Genomic DNA, 17,140 nt, shown 5'->3' on the forward strand with positions numbered 1-17,140 from the left:
GAGTACGACCCCCCTCCCCCAATACTCCGGACCGCTGTTGGCTTGGCATTTCTTCAAACCCCCCACGCTGAATATTAGTAATAGGCTTCTGTTCCTGTACTGTATGTAAGTTCGGTAACTTCGCGTGCAGAGGAGGGGGGAACCGTCGGCCCCCATCATATTTTCTTCTGGCGTTCGTCAATTGCTCATGAACTGGCAATCTCGAAAGAAGCAAATATTGAGGCATTACTGTATTCCCACTGCAAGCTAGCAATCGCCCGGCCGTATCCCAGCTTAAACCCAAAGATTCACTTACAATGTCGGCTAAACAGGTGGTATTGACCGACAAAGCCCCGGCGCCCCTCCCAGTCCTTTCACAAGGGATTATCCACAATGGGATCGTTTACTGCTCGGGTCAAGTTGGCATTGATCCTGCTTCCAAACAGATGGTTGAAGGTACTGTGCAGGACCGCACCGTAAGTCCAAAACACGGGCTCCGCTTCATCACCAAAATACGCGGGCACTGACACCGACCACAATCCCAGGCCCAAATCTTCCGGAACCTTTCTGCAGTGCTTGAGAAAGCGGGTTCGAGTCTCGAGAAGGTTATCAAGGTCAACGTCTTCCTGGCGAACATGGACGATTTTAGCGCCATGAATGAGATCTATAGTCAATTCCTGAACCAGGAACCAAAGCCGGTACGTTATCTCGCCACATTGTCCGTATTAAAAGCAATTCTGAAGCTAACAATGCACCATGAAGGTCCGAACTTGCGTGGCGGTCAAGTCACTCCCTTTAGGAACAGACGTGGAGATTGAATGCTCAGCGTATATTTAAGCCACCAACACCGAGGAACGCCACTCCCTGGAGATTGGATATAGTGGTCGAATAAAAGCAATCACCAGGCTGTTAGCACTAGAATGAGTTGTTAGACGAGAGGTGATTCATGCGTGATCTAGACCTGACCAAATTCGTCTCCTTTCCTCGATAACAACAGACCAAGATACTAGACAATATATTTTACGCGAAGATGTCTCTTGGCCTGACATTTCCAAGCTTTGGGGTCTAAGACAATGCTACTCCGTATTTCACAGAGAAAGCTGCGCGCATCTAATGAATGCGGGCTGTGGGAATAAGCGTGTGGTGAGGACCAGCCAGACGGATAAGGCTGAGAGTCTTCTGGTAATTGAATTACAGATGACATAATCGATTGTGACGGCTGGTCCGAGCGCTCCACTGCCAAGCCGCTAGACCGTCACTGGCAGCGGCTCCACCGCACTATCAACCTGGTTGCTGGTGGGACAAAGTTCCAAGAACCGCTGGACGCACTACGCCGTACGTGCGATTTCCAGACGGAGCGTCCGTACCTGAGGTGGTTATCCAAGGCGAGAGGGCAGGAGGCACGCGGAACACTCCCCTCTCTCGTCAATGCTGCATGCATCCCTCCCCCGAAAGGTCAACGTCCTTTGTGGCCGCGGATAATACATAACCTCCGGCCTTGGACCGGAGCTATTTTTAATGTCACTGCGTCCGTTCTCGTACTCGCTGGAACGACACCCGTCTTTCACTCCACAGCGATCATTTGTTTTTCTGGACACAATCACAACGAGGCCCTTTAGTAGAGACTGTCTGCTATATAACCTGGCCTGATCTTTTACTATTCTTGACATTTTTTTCAACTTCTCAAGCTGTATTCTTCGTCCTGCGCAATCTCACTATTTTTCTTTACACATACTACTTTATCCACATATCATTATCATGACTTCAAAGTACATGGAGAGTATTAGCGATTCTGGCGACCGCCAGCTCCATCCCATTGTTCCGGGTATATATGTACCCACCCTCTGCTTTTTCAATCCGGAGACCGAGGATCTTGACCTTTTAACGATCGGTAAACACGCCGTGAGACTTGCGCAAGCTGGAGTAACCGGATTCACAATCCACGGCTCCAACGGGGAAGCTGTCCATTTGTCCAACGATGAACGGAGCGAGATTATTCGTACGACAAGAAAGGCCCTTAACGACGCCGGGTTTCAATCCATGCCCCTGATGGCGGGCTGCAGCGCAAACTCAACCAGAGAAACCATCAAGCAATGTCAAGATGCCTACAAAGCTGGCGCCGACTGCGCTCTAGTCCTGACGGCGTCTTACTATCGTACCTTGTTTACACCAGACTCGGTGATTCAATATTTCCACGACGTTGCAGACGCCTCCCCGATTCCTATTATCATTTACAATTATCCACCGGTCGTTGGCGGGCTTGATCTAGACTCTGACACCCTGATCACCCTGAGCAAACATCCAAATATCATCGGTTGCAAATTTACCTGTGGAAATACAGGGAAGCTAAACCGCGTCGTCGCTGCGCAGCGTCGAGACGCCTCAGGCTCCTCAGGGAAACCAACGGCTCCAGGTTTCTTATGTTTCGGCGGCTCGGGAGATTTTACCCTCCAGACCCTGATCGGTGGTGGTGTCGGGATTATTGGTGGTATTGGTAATCTAGCTCCAAAAACCTGCGTTCAAGTTGAGCAGCTGTTCCGTCAGGGAAAGTTGGTGGAGGCACAGAAAGTCCAAGAGATTCTGGCTAGGGGCGACTGGGCTGCAATTCAAGGTGGCGTGGTTGGTATTAAGTCCGCAATGATGTCCCATTGCGGATACGGAGGCTATGGGAGGAAGCCACTTCCCCGACCAACAGAGGAGGAGCAGAAGGTTTATGCGCAGCAGTTCCGGGAGCTTGTTGAGTTTGAGAATTCCTTGTAAGACTGGATGGGGTTTCCAGCTAAAGCCTGCCTGTATTTGTGGATTTAATGTATCTCCTTGGGTCCCATGGGTAGCTACGAACTTGTTGTACTGCATTCACATGGAACGTTAGAGAGTTTAGTTCTGTCGGTGGAGTCCTCTGTATCTGTATCTAAATAACGATAATTAGTTCACACCAAGCCAAGATTCTTGTGGGGGTAAATAGCAAATTGCCAGGTATGAAAACCTGTGAGGCCATCTGACGCCATGTTCCTTCTACCTGAGGTATAAAAATCCATGATAGATCTGGTCAAACGCCTCGTTCAGCCATGTACGGAGTAACTGTGTCCGGGCCAATCACAATGACAGCATATGTCATTCCTCAGGGGGTCAAAACGGGATGACTATCGACACTCCGTGCTTCGTACTCCGTACAGAGGACCAAGAATAACAGACCCGGGCACCAAGGCTGGTCATACATATTTGCTTCTGCCGGCTAAATTAATTCTCCGGTGAGGTCAAAGCTCCTGAACAAGGGGCAACCCACACGGTGGGATCCACGCGAGTGAGCCCCACTCGTTTGTCGAGCTCTGGAACAGGCTGTTATAGGCGGTGAGCTCCTCAATTTACAGGCCACCATGTCGCAGCTCCTGGGGTGATTGCCCCAGTACACCGCTGTGGAGCATTAAGCGAGGAGATTCGGGGTCCAAACTTTGAGGATACTCGTATAAGCTCGGCTTGGTCGTGTAACTCGATGGAGAAATCGGTGTTGGATGACCAGCCGTTCCGGACAACTGCCGGAGCCTGGAATCATCGGAGGAGCTGTGTCACGGAAAACCTGCATCCGGATGTTAACAAATGCCGCTGGCCAGGTCTGGATGTACGTGCTGTGTGGGGGTGGCTTCAAGAATTGATTTGGTGGCGGTGCTGGCCTCCCCCCACGCCCGCCAACCGGCCACAGTCTCACGCCCGTGCTCTGTGGCGTCATTTACTGCAGTGGCCCGAGCTCTTGTGTCACAGAGGCTTTACTCCGAAGCCATCGCCGTACCTAGTAAGTTTTCCATCGTCGCGGCGCGGCCGAATAATAATGCGGCGGGGAAAACAAGAGGTCCTGCACTGGGCGGGGAATCATTGCATGGGTTGCAGCTTGTCACCCCCGACAAGCGAGAGGAACGAGGAGGGGGTTTTGCCGTTAAGTCCTATCATCTGACCATGTCAATACCATAGTATCGCTGAACAATAGGCGGAGTGCCTGGCGCCCGAGATATTCCAATATTTTGCAAGTTTTTTTTCCTAGGCTGTCCACCTAGGCGTCCTGTGAAGCTGGTCATGAGGATGCCTGAACCCCCATACCCCCTTCACGAATCTGTTCGTGACCTCATCGACCCTGAATACGCCGCTTTTTACAATGAACACATCATCGATAAGCAACAGGTCCATTACCAGCCCATTGCCGTATCACGAGCGTCTGGCATTCTCATTCCCGGTGCGGGGCCCATGATCCCCGTTGGTAAGACTCAGGACCTCGCAATCAAGCGGCAGGAGTCAGAAGGCCCAGCCTTAAGGGTACGGTGTTTTACCCCTGCTGCGGAGAAAGAGCCTGATGGTGGATGGCCCGTCCTGCTGTATTATCACGGCGGAGGGTGGGTGCTGGGAAACCTTGACACCGAGAATGTAGTGTGTACAAATATATGTGCAAGGGCTAATTGTGTCGTTGTTACGACGGATTATAGGTGCGTCTCTATCGCCCTTAGACAAGTGCTCTTACTGATGAAATTTTTCCTTTTTTTTCCTTTTTTTGCTTTTTAGGCTGGCGCCCGAAAACCCATTTCCGGCCGCTGTCGACGACTCATGGGAAACCGTCTTGTGGATCCACGGGGAAGGCCGCGAGCTTCTGAATGTCGATACTAGCCGCATTGGTGTGGGTGGCTCCTCCGCGGGTGGAAACCTTGCAGCCATCATGGCTCACCGTAGTGTCGCACGAAATTTACCACCCCTGAGAGTCCAGCTTCTCAATGTTCCGGTCATGGATAATACCGCCGACGTATCAAATAACCGATCATACAAGGACTATGAACACACTCCTGCTCTCCCTGCATCTAAAATGATATGGTACCGCCACCATTATCTGCCGAGTGAATCAGACAGATCGAACCCTGAAGCTAGTCCACTCATGTATGCCGACGATGCTCCCACCTGGGATGGGTTGCCACATGCGATAGTAGTGGTGGGTGAACTGGATGTGTTGCGAGAAGAAGGGGAGCAGTATGCTGCAAAGTTGAAACGTCACGGAGTTAGTACTGATTTACACGTGATGCAAAGGCAGCCTCATCCGTTTCTAGCAATGGATGGTGTGTTGGAGGCCGGGAGGCAAGCAATCACATACATGGTTGAAGGGTGTAAGGTGGGATTCTCATAGTGATATGCCAAATAGTTTCGGGCATTCCTTTCTATACCTCCACAACCATGTGAGCTGTTTCAATCGTCCAAGGACAGAGATGTCACGAAGTTGTGTGTTGATGAACCAAAACTCAGTGCACAGAGGGTTTCACTATTGTGATAGTATATCCACCACAGTTCTAGTGAACCAGTCGTGGCCGAGTTTTCGAAATTGTAGATTCACAGAACTGAAAGTCAAACGCGCTCTTGCCTTCAGTACGATGCTGCTCTTCATTCTTGATAATCAAACCGTGTTGGGTATATAGTTCATTTTGCAGGCTGGGCCAGGGACGAAGCACCACATATTTTAAGAATTATATAATTCATCACCGAATCGAGGTCGTCCAAGTTAGCTGATTTGTCTGTCGAGGGCTGATTGGAAACATGCACATCTTGGATCATTCTGCGCGGAATGATGTATGTACTGCCTCGACACGGAGCAGTATTGATCACATCAGCTTACCCTTGGTCCTTAGTACCGAAAGCTCTATCGGAAGTAAAATATTACTCCTCCGGACTCCGTACTCGGTAACATATAAGCCATAAGGAGCTTTTTAAAGGCTGTCGTGCTTAGTTACACTAGTCGCTTTATTAGTTAAGTAGTAGTTAGTACCGAGAAGCTCATGCTCGGAAAGGATCAATTCTTGATCCGTCGAACTCTTCTTTCGCCAGCACCCATGAACGCAGTTTGGTTTCATGGATCCTAGGGCTTTTGTTTTGATTTATTGGGGCAGTGGTGGAGACGGTTTGATCGTCTTACGCGACTTGTTGAGGGAAGTCTGTGCGGCGGCTTGGACGTGAAATCCCTTGGGTTTAACGTCAAAAATTGAGTCACCATACGTGGATGAGTTGAGTAACCCAGCGCGTTGGCATCAGCATTCACTGCCATGCTATAGATGGACAAAGGCTAAAAGCGCTTCGTTAACACCCAGTTTCATAACTACCCATTGGATGATATATATGCTTGCCATGGATTATCGAAGCCGAATCAAGACACAAAAGCCGAATTCTTTGCCGATCGAGATGTGCTCGCTGATCATGTTGGGATGCCATTACGGAATACACAACATCTCGTTCCATCTTATATTCTCATCACTATCCAAGAGTCCGAAAAAGACGTCGATAAGGATCTTAAAGCCAGGATCGCTGGGAACATTCTGAAAGGGTATCAAAAACAATTATGCGCTCCATTTTGGTAGCCTAAGGAGCAAATTATATTAGCCTCCCATCGACGTAGAATACTGCTTCCTACATTTCATGATAAGCAGTAAGACAACTAGCCAAGCTGTGATACTTTGGGGGTAGCCTCACTGGACCATGAAAATCAGACTGAATGCTGCATGTATGTTTCCCAATTAAGCCCTCTTGAGTCTTAAAAGGACGGCTCTGTTCAACAGCTTGACCAAGTTTGTTGCAACTGGCGCAAGGCACCTTGGCACTATTGCAGACCGTTAATCAGGACCTTGTGGGCCGTAACAGCCAGCTGGCCCTTTATCCGAGCGGTGGTTATTTGTCATTTATTGAGCTTTGGTGAATTCACTCCCGGGATTTTTCTCGAACATTGAAACTAGTGAAACCGTGGATTCGGGTTTCGCGAGTCGAGATGCGCCCCAAGCTCTCGCCATTCTTTTGTGTTGAGCCTATTCATAAGAAAAAGCCAGGTTTCCACATTTCCTTACAACAGAACGTACAGATTCATGTGGACATGATTCCATGTTGAGATGCCCTTCCATTCTGTTCCCAGGTATGACATGCGATGCTATTAATGGCACCGTGGCATGCTGCAATGCCGATGTTTCAGTGTTCTCCAACATTTCGCCGAGATATATGGTCGAGTAATAATGCATCAACAGGAAGAGCATGATTATGCTCAGTTCTTACCTATCGAGGGTATCGTGGAGGTCTCGGGCCGTGGGAAGCTCCCTTTAAGTGCGGTTTGGGACATTGCACAGTGTAACCACAGCCAAATGTAACAGTTACACGAGGTGGTTTTACTTCAGCGAGACCGATACAGGCCAGTCGCTTCGGTGACAATCATATCCATGCAAAGGCATACGCTGAATGCGGGGTATGTTAGAAGCCGGTAGAATCTGGGTATCTGCATACAACAGATATTTTACATTACCAGAAACTGTTTGAGATGAATTAATCAGTGGAATTAACGTATTTTGCAGAATCATGTATGCGGAGACTGATATTCTTCAGCTGGTTCTTTGCTTCATGAAGTCGGAGGAAAGGATGGAACTATTATTTATGTTTCAGCTACTCAGCAGTGTGGCTTGCGAATCATGCTCATCAATTCCAGCTCGGTGTCCCAAAGTCATTGATATGTGAAGCCGGTTTTCAAGGCTCTAAGGACTTTGTTTGCCAGCCATGGCGGACACGCGTGATGGTAATTATATACACAATGTGGATGATATCTCAAGGCTTGAACACCAGCGCGATGAACTCAACTGTCACAAGAAGCATTCCATGGTTGAAAATGAAGAGTTGAAAGAGGATACCGCACGAGTCACAGATCAAAAGGCTGAATGTGCTCTCTGTCTCAAACTTGATATCAGAATACTTCCTGTCCTCGCGATTATGTGTATGTTGACCACTACGGTTTACTTCCTGGCTCTTTAATGCTAACTAGCCTTGCCTCCATTCCAGACCTCTTCAATGCCCTGGACAAAGGAAACATTGGCAACGCTCAAACGGCGGGGTTAAGCAAGGGTTTGTACTCGACAGTTATCTCCCATCTCATGCAGTCGAATAATTCTCATGAAAAGTTCCAGACCTCAATTTCAAACCTGGCCAATATAACCTGCTTTTGGGCATTTTCTTCGTCCCGTATGTCATCTTCGCACCACCAATCGCCATGATTGGCAAGCATTTTGGCCCTGCGAGAATGCTACCCATCCTGATGCTCATATTTGGTTCTTTAACTCTCCTTTCGGCGGCGACCCACGATTTCGGAGGCATATTTGCCTTTCGGTGGTTTCTAGGAATGGCCGAAGCGGCCTTTTTTCCTCTGGTCATCTACTATCTAACCACGTTTTATCGTCGCGGTGAACTGGCTCGTCGCTTGGCCATCTTCTATGCCGCTTCCAACATTGCTAATGCTTTCTCAGGCCTGCTCTCTTTTGGCGTCTTTCAAGTCAAAAGCGGAAAGTTAAAAGAATGGAGATATCTGTTCTTGATTGAGGGTGCCTGCACCGTCATTTTTGCCATTTTTGCGTACTGGTATCTTCCCCAAACTCCTGCTGAAGCTAGGTTCCTAGATCCGAAGGAAAAAGCACTTGCTTTCCATCGCATTCAAGTTGACTCCAGCTCAATCGTCAATGAAAAGTTCAATTTCCGCGAGTCTCTCAGGGTCTTCAAGCAGCCTACTTCATATATCTTTTTGGCCATTGAGGTTTGCATTGGTGTTCCCATCCAGTCCGTTGCTCTCTTCTTGCCTCAGATTATCCAGCGTCTCGAGCGCGACACCGTTACAACTAATCTTTACACCGTGGCTCCAAATTGCACTGGAGCTCTTATGCTTTTAATTCTTGCCTTCTCTTCTGATGCCTGTCGTCTACGATCCCCTTTTATTGCCTTTGGCTTTCTTCTCAGTTTCACCGGTTTCATGATCTATGCTGCCATCGACGATGTCAAGGCTCAATTCGAGCTGGCCTACTATGCCTGCTTTATGATGACCTGGGGAACTTCGGCAGCCTCAGTTCTCCTCAGCACTTGGTATAACAACAACATTGCTCATGAAAATCGGCGCATGCTCCTGACATCCGTGGGTGTTCCAATCGCAAACCTCATGGGCCTTGTCAGCAGCAACATCTTCCGCGAGGAGGACAAACCCAAATACAAGCCGGCGTTAATCACCACCGGCACATTCGGGGCTGCCGGTGCGTTGCTTGCGGGTAGCCTTGGTGTCTATATGGCCTGGGACAACCACCAACGGAACAAGAAGCAAGGAGTGAAAATTGATACTCGTGACATACCCACGAAACATTTACAAGATGGGCCGGATACCCCGGAGTTTAGATGGTTTTTATAAACTCCTCCCTCCCTTACCTCAGAATACCTTCTCCTTTTTTGCCATGGGCGACCATGGATTGGGTATTAGAAGGCTGCGGCCAAAGTGTATGTAGTGGCATTCGAGTTGATTAACTGGCCTATTGGCCGACTTTGTTAAATTACCGGATCAATGCTGGGACGTTTCTATGTCTAAAGGCGTAGTAAAATTTCAAACTTCCCATCGTCTGACAGCCACAACCCTCCCACTCTATTTTTCTTTTCTTTTCCTTTTCCTTTTCCTTTTCCTTTTTTTTTTTTTTCCCAGTTAGGGGAAAAGAAAAGAGTGCCTGTGCAGATTGCTCCATCCATGTTACTTCCCACCCCATGGGACCTTCTGATGTCTCACAAAAGGAAAAATGCAACATTTTTAGGCCTCAGTTTCATCTCACTGCTCTTTATGGCTGACATATTGACACGATTCCAGCGTGTTGCCCTAAGAAACCATGAGTTGCAGCCTTTTAATATTTTCCACTTGCTTTCTTCCTGTATCTACCCCATTGAACCAAGCAGGTACTAAGCCAACAAGAGAGAGATAAAGGCGATTGAATTGCAGAATACTAGAACATTTGATTTTCAGATTTCACTCAACACACTGCCGCTCTGGTTTAAATCATGTCATCACTCATCATCAAACGCATAAGGTCAGTCATAGCAATCATTTTGGGGAGTTCCCAGACCGAAAGACGCAGCCTATTAAAAAAAAAAAAAAAAGAGGCCATTGCACTTGACTATAGCGAATGCTGTTCATTTGAATCCTCCAAGCAGATGGTACACAACAAAATTGAAAGACAAAGGAAAATGAACATAGGAAAATAACAAAAAAGGAAATAGTATCATCATCATAGTTATTTGTCTTCAGAAACAATCCTCAGGCCACTCAAACTCACCTCTTTTGGGGCTATTAGCGAGCTTGCCTGGTAGTGGAGGCACAGGAGGAACACCATTTTCCCCCGGTGTCGCAGTAAATGCTTTATCCTGAGATGTCTTTGATCTGAGACGTGAAGAGTATCCATGGTCCCTGGGTTTTGAGGCAGGAAGACAAACATGGGACATATTCTGGATATGAACATACCCCGGCTTGGGGCCCATCTTACGGGTTTTTGCCTCTCTCGGCGGCTGGTGGCGCGTGGGCGCACTGTCGCTTTCCTCTGGCTTTTTACTCCCAGTTAAGATAGTCACGTTTTCCTTATCTTCTTCAATTTCCTGTGAGCATCGATATTCGAAGCTTGAAGTGGACGAATGCCGCTTTTTACCGTTTTCTTCTTTTGCAGCAATCGTTGCAACGCTCCTTCGCAGATTTTGACGCGGAGTCGAATCCGCCGAAGCCACGCGACGGCTGGATTTGCTCACATCTACCATGATAACGGGCTTGGCTTTATTATTTCCTTTCATTGGGCTTTTCTGGTTGTTGAGTAGCCGCTCGGAGGGCAAAGAGGGAAGCTTCGTCGGCTGGAGGGCCCTTCTGGCTCGAGCCGAAGAAACGGGGGCAGGAGGGAAGCTGGGTTCACTTTCCGACGACAGGGCACGAAGTTCTCTTTGAGCTTTATCCCATTCTTCCTCTAACTTGCTCACCCTACGCGTCAGCCGCTCCTTCAGCTTTTCTTTCCGCAATAAATCCTTTACCGAAGGTCGTTTGGGCAGACCTCGCGAGTCGCATTCGGCCGAGGCCTTCTTTCTGCTTGGTGCAATGGACATACACGACCTTGAAGGTCGAATGGTGGGAGCTGCAAGGAATCCGAAGTCCACAGGGGGTGGAGGAAGGTCCTTGTCCGTGGCCGGGATGTTGTCTTTATTCTCAGATTTGACCGGACTCGTCGTTCTTGCCCGCTCGTAAGTGTGTGTGTAAACCATTTTGTTAGTTCCAGGGTATCCAGACGCTTTAAGTTCTGCATAGGCTCTCTCTGCTCGGATTTTTCTGTCCATCGCGATGTCGCGAGACGAGGGTTTATTTCCATCGTTTGTTCCCTTCCAGATTTCAGAAACATTCTGCAATACGCTAGGAATGCCGAAAGCAGAAGCAAATCTCTTTCCAAAGCGAACTATTCCGGGCTCCTTTGCATTGAGATTCTCTGTGGGCAAAGGGGGAGAGTTTAGATGAGCCGAGGTTCTTGCACGCATCTGATAGAACGACTTGTGCGGCGAATATTCGTGATTTGTCTCCTCATCTGCCAAACAAGACGCTGAAACCTCATCAATCTCACCGGTAAATTCTGGAGGTGGCTTTACGCTAGCACGATCTCGCATGCTACCTTCTAGGAATCGTGATCGACGTCCCGGAGAAATGGCAGACGGCCAGCGCGTATCATGCACGTATTGGCCTCTTTTTGATCTCAGTACAGGTCGGGTACTGTTCCCGACGGCCCGATTTTCCGCCAGCACCGAGTTCTTGTTTGGGAGCGGCCAATCGTTGGATCTAAGTCGTTTCGGCGGAGTCTCCGTGTCGGGAATCGGCGTGTAATCCGTATCTTCAAAGTACGAGTCCGCAAGGGAGAGCCCGGAGTGGGAAATAGATGACTCATTATCGTCATCCGCGGTCGACAGTTTACGCTTGGATGAGCTCCTCGGAAGGCCAATATCATCTTCACCAATAGATTGGCGAAGGGAAGTTTTCAGTTGCTTGGCAGCGCATACGCTGTCCCACGCGGCATCATATAGATGGGCATCCTGGGAAGAAAATTAGAATTTGAAGGGGCAAATCTCCAGGATTCCGGTTGATAATGAAATAGCGATATGGTGGGTCAAATATAAAACGATGGTGAGAACGTGCCAAAAAAAAAAAAAAAAGGGAAAAAAAGGAAAAAAAGGAAAGAAAAGAAAAGAAACCCACGGAAAAGGTGGTCGCATAAACGCTGGTATGTGACAGCAGCTCCAAGTCTAGCGACCCGAGGAGCCGAGGCGCGTGTGTTGGAAGAGAAAGGATCGGTGGATTTCTACTTCGTCCGGATAGGAGAACTTACATTGGATTCCCGCGCCGTCGACATTGTTTCCTGAAGGCTTGAAGAGCCGACGTGGTTAGAATAAGAGCTGCTTCGTGTCGTTAATACCTGGGGCAGTTTCGAAACTCGATCCAGGCACGAAGCCTTGAGAGCTTGGGTGGAATAACAAAAGCAGGTGGTAGATATCAACAAAAAGGCACAAAAGTGACAAAAGCGACAATAACGCCTGTTAGAAGCAAGGAAAGGCATAAAGATGCATCACAAGGAGGAAAGAGAACTAAGTCATGAAGAACACAGAGCTTCAAAAGGCGCAAATTGTTCTGTCGGCGGTGGAAAAAGGGTGTGTTTTGCTTTGTTTTGCTTTTCCACCAACCGCCTGGATCACAGATGGAGCTTCAGCAAGCAGCTCGAAGCGCTTTTGACTTCTTGTCAAATCTGAAACATATCAGTATCAAGGCGGCCACCAAACTGGACGTGTCAGCAAGCGCACAAAGCCCAGCAACAAGCGTCAAGAACCCGACTCTGCAGAGGCGTCCTGCGGGTGCAAATAAAGTGAAGTCAGATTGGGTCGGGTGGTTACCCGGTTGCCAGGCGATCGCCGGGTGCGCTAGTTGCATCTGGTCGCCCCAACGCTGATTGGCCTGCAACCTTCAGAAATCGCCAACTCGCGACCAGACCTGGCTCTTCACCACAGCTTGCTGTTGGAAACGATCATCGATCTCGGGCAATTGAATCACGAGAAAAACATGCTAATATTATCTATCAAATCAGAAGAGGGAACAAATGAGGAAAGACAGATAAATACATACACAGATGGCCAATTTGGTCAGGTATATCTTGGAAAAAAAAAAAAAGGGGTCAAGAAAAATGCCAGACACCAGCTTCAAGGATAAAAGAAATAAATGGATGACCAAAATCAATGCACCCTCCCCCGACATAGAAACGATGAGAGGAAAGGGAAGGAGAAAAGAAAAAGAAAATAGAATAAAACACCACACATGGAGCTGATGATCATTGCCCAACAGTTGAAATTTCGCCGCCCATCCTATCCCTCCCGTCCCCTGTGGCCATGGAGTGTCAACAAGATATCTCGTTCGCCGTCCTTCGCGTTCAAATCACGCAACCCCCTTCTTTTCCCCCCTTTCACGAACATACCTCCAAGATATATACTTTCTCGCGCTGAAGATTCTCGTCAAGTCCGACAGTGCAGGCAAAGAAACGTGCTTTGCAGCAACAACTAGAGTTGACAGGTTAAAAAGCTTCACACTCGTAAGCCCTGGCCTATCGGACCTTTTTCTGATAGACAGCCATTGCCCGACACTCGATATTTACTTCTCGGTAGGGGTGCAAACTGGCGTACAACCGGACCATCTTAGATCTCGGAACTGCGAGGCTTTTTTTGAGGGGGGAAAAAAGGACAAGAATAATAATAGACAGAATTGAAGACAAGATAAAAGAAAACTGGAAAACGAGTACAGCAAACGACAAGGGAAAGAAGTCAGTAAAGCACAGAAAACAACAATGAGATATACATCTTTAAAGATCGGCGACGACGGCTGCATAGCTGTCAAAACTAGGTATTTTTGTGGAAGTGATAGGTAATCCCACACCATATGCAGTCAAGAAATATTAACTCAAAAAAAAAAAAAAAAAAAAAAAAAAAAAAAAAAAAGAGAATGAGTTTACGCGCTTGGGGGCTTTTTTTTCTTTTTTTTTTTTTCTTTTTTTTGTTGGTGGTCCAGGGTATAAGTTCAAAGGACCAGAAAGCCGAAACCAGACGCTGACCAGGACGGCGGGTATGCGCATTTAGGCATTCATGCCGGCCATTCTCTCGACCAATCTTCCATCTGCTCGTGGATACGTCACTTTATGGCCAGAGAAAGCGTCAGCATCTGAGCTATCCGCTTCTGTTAGTGGATCAGGCCGTGCACCATCGTTCAGGCGGCGATCAAGATGAGCCGATCCGAACGTCTCGCCATGCGATCGTTTGCCCGACAACACCTGCTTATCGAATGCCCACATCTTGCGTGCAGAGTCGAAGGTTCGGGGTGGATTCGATGGTGGAGCGGGTGTGGTATCTGCGGCAATGATGGTTGGTGGCACAAGGTTATACTGGGGTTTACTGGAAGATGCCTTGTGTAGAGGAGACGGAGGAGGCATCTGAGATAGTTGGCTGTATCCCTTAGGCTCAGACACCGGAGAGTCTTGGACACGAGAACTGTAAGCCGACGTGATCGTTGGCAAGAGGGGTGGCAGATAAGGTCTGGTTGAGTCAGGCTTTAGAGGTAGGGTGGGGGGATATTTCTGTGCCTGTGCATCGAGTCCTGATCCGCTGGAGGCCTGTCTGTTATGCGCATATGCAGGACGAGGAGAATAGAGGGCGGGAGGGGGTTGGGTGGCGACCGGTGGAATGCTAGCCGGAGGAGCACTGTATTGAACTTGGGGAGCACCAAATGTCAGATGCGACTGGGCCATTGGCGCAGGGCTTGGGCCTGGAGGAGGAGGAGGAATGGCCACCGGCTGTTGATACGGTGCTGGGGGATAGGAAAAGCCTTGGGCGGATGGAACCCGGCGAGGTGTAGATGTCGGGCAGTAGACATAAGGGTTATCGACGGAGGCATTGCTTGCCGATCGTGGCCGTTCAATTGGCGTGCCCGGATAATTGTCAGGAGTCATATGTCGCTCGTCGTAGCCACCATTAAAGTCCTTGTTGCCCTTGTGCTCACGGCGTCTCATACGGACATCACGGCGAATCCGGACGCGACAGCCCTGTTCGGCCACCGTGCGGCTTAGCATCGTGCTCTCGGCCAGCCCAGGGAACTTCTTGGCACTGTAAACAGTGAACGGCGTGGTCTTGACATCGAGGCGGAAGTAAATGTACTCGTTTGGCTCCCGAGGTTCACAGGTCTTGGGCAAAGCGGGCAAAACGGGTCGTGGGACGCCACGGTCCTTGTCTTCATCCTTTGGATCTTTGACCTCTTCATACAAACTGAAGTTCAACCGATAATAACCCTCATGCCGAACCGAGAGATCTGGGAAGATGAAATAGCCCGCCTGAACTGGCCGATCGAGATATGCGACACCTGCAACCGGCACGCCGGTCAAAACGGGTGGTGTTGCGGCACTTTGGCTTTGGCCTCTTGGATGGGCGATAGGACGAGCCCATTCCAGTGTGGTAAACAAGAAGAAATTCGCATTGTACGCGAATGTAATGTCTGTCTTGTTCATATCATTCTGGTCTGACTCGTAGACACGCAGTTCAACCACAGGAGGCGGGTCGACCGGGCGGCGGTCAGCAGACGCTGCAGTGACCATTGTCAGTTTACTCGTCAACATATACCACCAGAGACGACCTTACCTTTGGCACCAGCACCACATGCCCTTGCCCGTTCAGGCTGCTGGATGACCTTCAATGTATATGTGAGCTTCTTCCCCTCCCGTGTGGTTCTGACGAATGAGCTCTCCGTCTCATTCTCGGGGTTGAGAATCGATTCTTTCGAAGACATGTTGATGGATATATTGATCCTTGGGTAAATATGAGAGAATTATCGGACCTGCCGATCATATATCAGTCCAGCCGTTCCGAGTGATGACTTTTGTCCAGGAGACAAGAAACCGGGAATGGTGTTTGCATCAGCATACCATAGGCTGTTGAGGGACGTACGAGACCAGTTAAATCTCGCACGGATACAATCGTACAACAACAGAAAGCACTCTTTTTTTCTGCAACGTGGTGAATGGTTTGTGTATATGACGACGATGGATTAAAACGGCGTCACTATCTCGCTGGGCGTATGTATTCGAACCGAGAGTATATCGAAAAAGTCTGTTCAAGTCGACTCTGATTTCGCTATCGGAAATCAAGCATCAGCACCCCCTACTGCGTCCTCTTGTCGTGTGCAGATGAGGCCCAGGGGGGCAATGTTCGAGGTTTGAAGGAGTTGCAATCAGAGAAAGCGCATCAAGCGTGGAGTTCGCTTATGTTGAAAGTTCTCGATTGTCAAGAGCCGGACGGGAAGGACTGGGGATATGGAGACGGGGGATATCCCAAGGGCCAAACCCCATTGACCACTCGATAGAGTTGGGCCACCTTGGCTAAGGGAATAGCTCAACTCAATTATTCAGGCTGTGATTGTTTCCTTCTGGGTGTGCATGGTGGCTGGAGACTCAAAAATTGGGAAATTTTGATCAGGGAATGACCCCGTATCGACAGCCCACACGGAGACCACACCCCCAATACAGCGCCAAAACGGTGATCGCCCAAGCCTAGCGGTAACGGTGGGCAGCCCACTGGCGACAATGAACAGCAGCGATAGGCCAGTCCCGCATGGAACTCGATACAAGCGGGTTTAGGACGAAAAGCAAGGACAGGTTTATCATTCGCTGGTTGCAAGCGAAGCACCAGCTGTATTTCCTGTATTTTCGCCTGGTTACCGCCCACGTTGGCAAGGCTTCAGAATGTGCAACGCAGCTTCCGGCAACCTGGTTCTTCGACACATTGACACTTATGCGTCTGCCCATTGCTCGGGAACGAATCACCTGCCATTCCCACCAACCCGGGCAGACATCCTACATACCGCCACTTCTCGCAACTTTGCGGGTTGATTCGAACAACCACATTCAGGATCGAAGCTTTTTTTCGTGCATGACAGATTCTCAGTCGACCAACTTTTTGTGTTTTCTGTTTTTTCTTTTTTTTTTTTATTTTTCTTGCTGGTACTCTGGACACAGAGGGTCCAAAGTTTCCGTTACCTTTCCTTACCGTATCGGACCAGTACGGAGCACACGGAGTTGAAATTTACCCTGCTGGCCGTGACGATATTGCCCTTATTATTCCGCAAGCGCCGAGGTGGTGGAGGATGTTTCAGAGTGGAGCTGCTGTGTCGCCCACAGTCGCTGGCTGGAAAAAGAGCGAAAGAAAACCGGTCCAACCTCACCCCACACCAGGAGGGCGGGATGCTGCAGCCGGCAGGTTAAAATACCGCTGTGGT

The 17,140-nt window shown here is 48.9% G+C and overlaps 7 protein-coding genes across 7 annotated transcripts; 4 read left to right on the forward strand and 3 right to left on the reverse strand.

Moving 5' to 3' along the window:
* The first annotated feature begins 143 nt into the window (after positions 1–143).
* On the forward strand, positions 144–999 carry D8B26_005935 (uncharacterized protein). Its single transcript, XM_066125041.1, has 3 exons — positions 144–455; positions 525–677; positions 742–999. Exons 1-3 carry the CDS (start codon positions 297–299, stop codon positions 814–816), a joined length of 387 nt encoding a protein of 128 aa, XP_065981122.1. The 5' UTR covers positions 144–296; the 3' UTR covers positions 817–999.
* A 335-nt stretch (positions 1,000–1,334) lies between these two features.
* D8B26_005936 (uncharacterized protein) lies at positions 1,335–3,071 on the forward strand. The gene has a single exon (XM_003070043.2). The coding sequence runs from the start codon at positions 1,738–1,740 to the stop codon at positions 2,737–2,739; it is 1,002 nt and encodes a 333-aa protein (XP_003070089.2). The 5' UTR covers positions 1,335–1,737; the 3' UTR covers positions 2,740–3,071.
* Positions 3,072–3,806: 735 nt separating this feature from the next.
* D8B26_005937 (uncharacterized protein) lies at positions 3,807–5,368 on the forward strand. Its single transcript, XM_003070042.2, has 2 exons — positions 3,807–4,451; positions 4,528–5,368. The coding sequence occupies exons 1-2, from the start codon at positions 4,048–4,050 to the stop codon at positions 5,135–5,137; spliced, it is 1,014 nt and encodes a 337-aa protein (XP_003070088.1). The 5' UTR covers positions 3,807–4,047; the 3' UTR covers positions 5,138–5,368.
* A 920-nt stretch (positions 5,369–6,288) lies between these two features.
* On the reverse strand, positions 6,289–6,910 carry D8B26_005938 (uncharacterized protein; the record flags this gene model as incomplete). The annotated part of the gene is made up of 3 exons (XM_066125042.1): positions 6,289–6,357; positions 6,469–6,595; positions 6,849–6,910. 3 exons carry the CDS (start codon positions 6,908–6,910, stop codon positions 6,289–6,291), a joined length of 258 nt encoding a protein of 85 aa, XP_065981123.1.
* A 600-nt stretch (positions 6,911–7,510) lies between these two features.
* D8B26_005939 (uncharacterized protein) lies at positions 7,511–9,193 on the forward strand (the record flags this gene model as incomplete). The annotated part of the gene is made up of 3 exons (XM_003070041.2): positions 7,511–7,744; positions 7,810–7,872; positions 7,935–9,193. Exons 1-3 carry the CDS (start codon positions 7,531–7,533, stop codon positions 9,191–9,193), a joined length of 1,536 nt encoding a protein of 511 aa, XP_003070087.2. The 5' UTR covers positions 7,511–7,530.
* Positions 9,194–10,068: 875 nt separating this feature from the next.
* D8B26_005940 (uncharacterized protein) lies at positions 10,069–12,198 on the reverse strand (the record flags this gene model as incomplete). Its single annotated transcript, XM_003070040.2, has 2 exons — positions 12,171–12,198; positions 10,069–11,877 (listed from the first exon to the last, which is right to left on the reverse strand). Exons 1-2 carry the CDS (start codon positions 12,192–12,194, stop codon positions 10,069–10,071), a joined length of 1,833 nt encoding a protein of 610 aa, XP_003070086.1. The 5' UTR covers positions 12,195–12,198.
* A 684-nt stretch (positions 12,199–12,882) lies between these two features.
* On the reverse strand, positions 12,883–15,704 carry VE1 (velvet protein). The gene is made up of 2 exons (XM_003070039.2): positions 15,508–15,704; positions 12,883–15,451 (listed from the first exon to the last, which is right to left on the reverse strand). Exons 1-2 carry the CDS (start codon positions 15,653–15,655, stop codon positions 13,956–13,958), a joined length of 1,644 nt encoding a protein of 547 aa, XP_003070085.1. The 5' UTR covers positions 15,656–15,704; the 3' UTR covers positions 12,883–13,955.
* Between the last annotated feature and the right edge of the window lie 1,436 nt (positions 15,705–17,140).

Source organism: Coccidioides posadasii, chromosome 3, assembly GCF_018416015.2.
Source record: "Coccidioides posadasii str. Silveira chromosome 3, complete sequence".
Classification (NCBI taxonomy): domain Eukaryota; kingdom Fungi; phylum Ascomycota; class Eurotiomycetes; order Onygenales; family Onygenaceae; genus Coccidioides; species Coccidioides posadasii.

Excerpts from the sequence above, each read along its gene's own strand:
- D8B26_005936 (XM_003070043.2), top strand. The coding sequence starts at position 1,738 with ATGACTTCAAAGTACATGGAGAGTATTAGCGATTCTGGCGACCGCCAG.
- D8B26_005935 (XM_066125041.1), top strand. The coding sequence starts at position 297 with ATGTCGGCTAAACAGGTGGTATTGACCGACAAAGCCCCGGCGCCCCTC. Across the intron at positions 456-524 it reads GTACTGTGCAGGACCGCACC|GCCCAAATCTTCCGGAACCT; the intron begins GTAAGTCCAAAA and ends CCACAATCCCAG. Across the intron at positions 678-741 it reads TGAACCAGGAACCAAAGCCG|GTCCGAACTTGCGTGGCGGT; the intron begins GTACGTTATCTC and ends TGCACCATGAAG.
- D8B26_005937 (XM_003070042.2), top strand. The coding sequence starts at position 4,048 with ATGAGGATGCCTGAACCCCCATACCCCCTTCACGAATCTGTTCGTGAC. Across the intron at positions 4,452-4,527 it reads GTTGTTACGACGGATTATAG|GCTGGCGCCCGAAAACCCAT; the intron begins GTGCGTCTCTAT and ends TTTGCTTTTTAG.
- VE1 (XM_003070039.2), bottom strand. The coding sequence starts at position 15,655 with ATGTCTTCGAAAGAATCGATTCTCAACCCCGAGAATGAGACGGAGAGC. Across the intron at positions 15,452-15,507 it reads ATGTGGTGCTGGTGCCAAAG|CGTCTGCTGACCGCCGCCCG; the intron begins GTAAGGTCGTCT and ends TGGTCACTGCAG.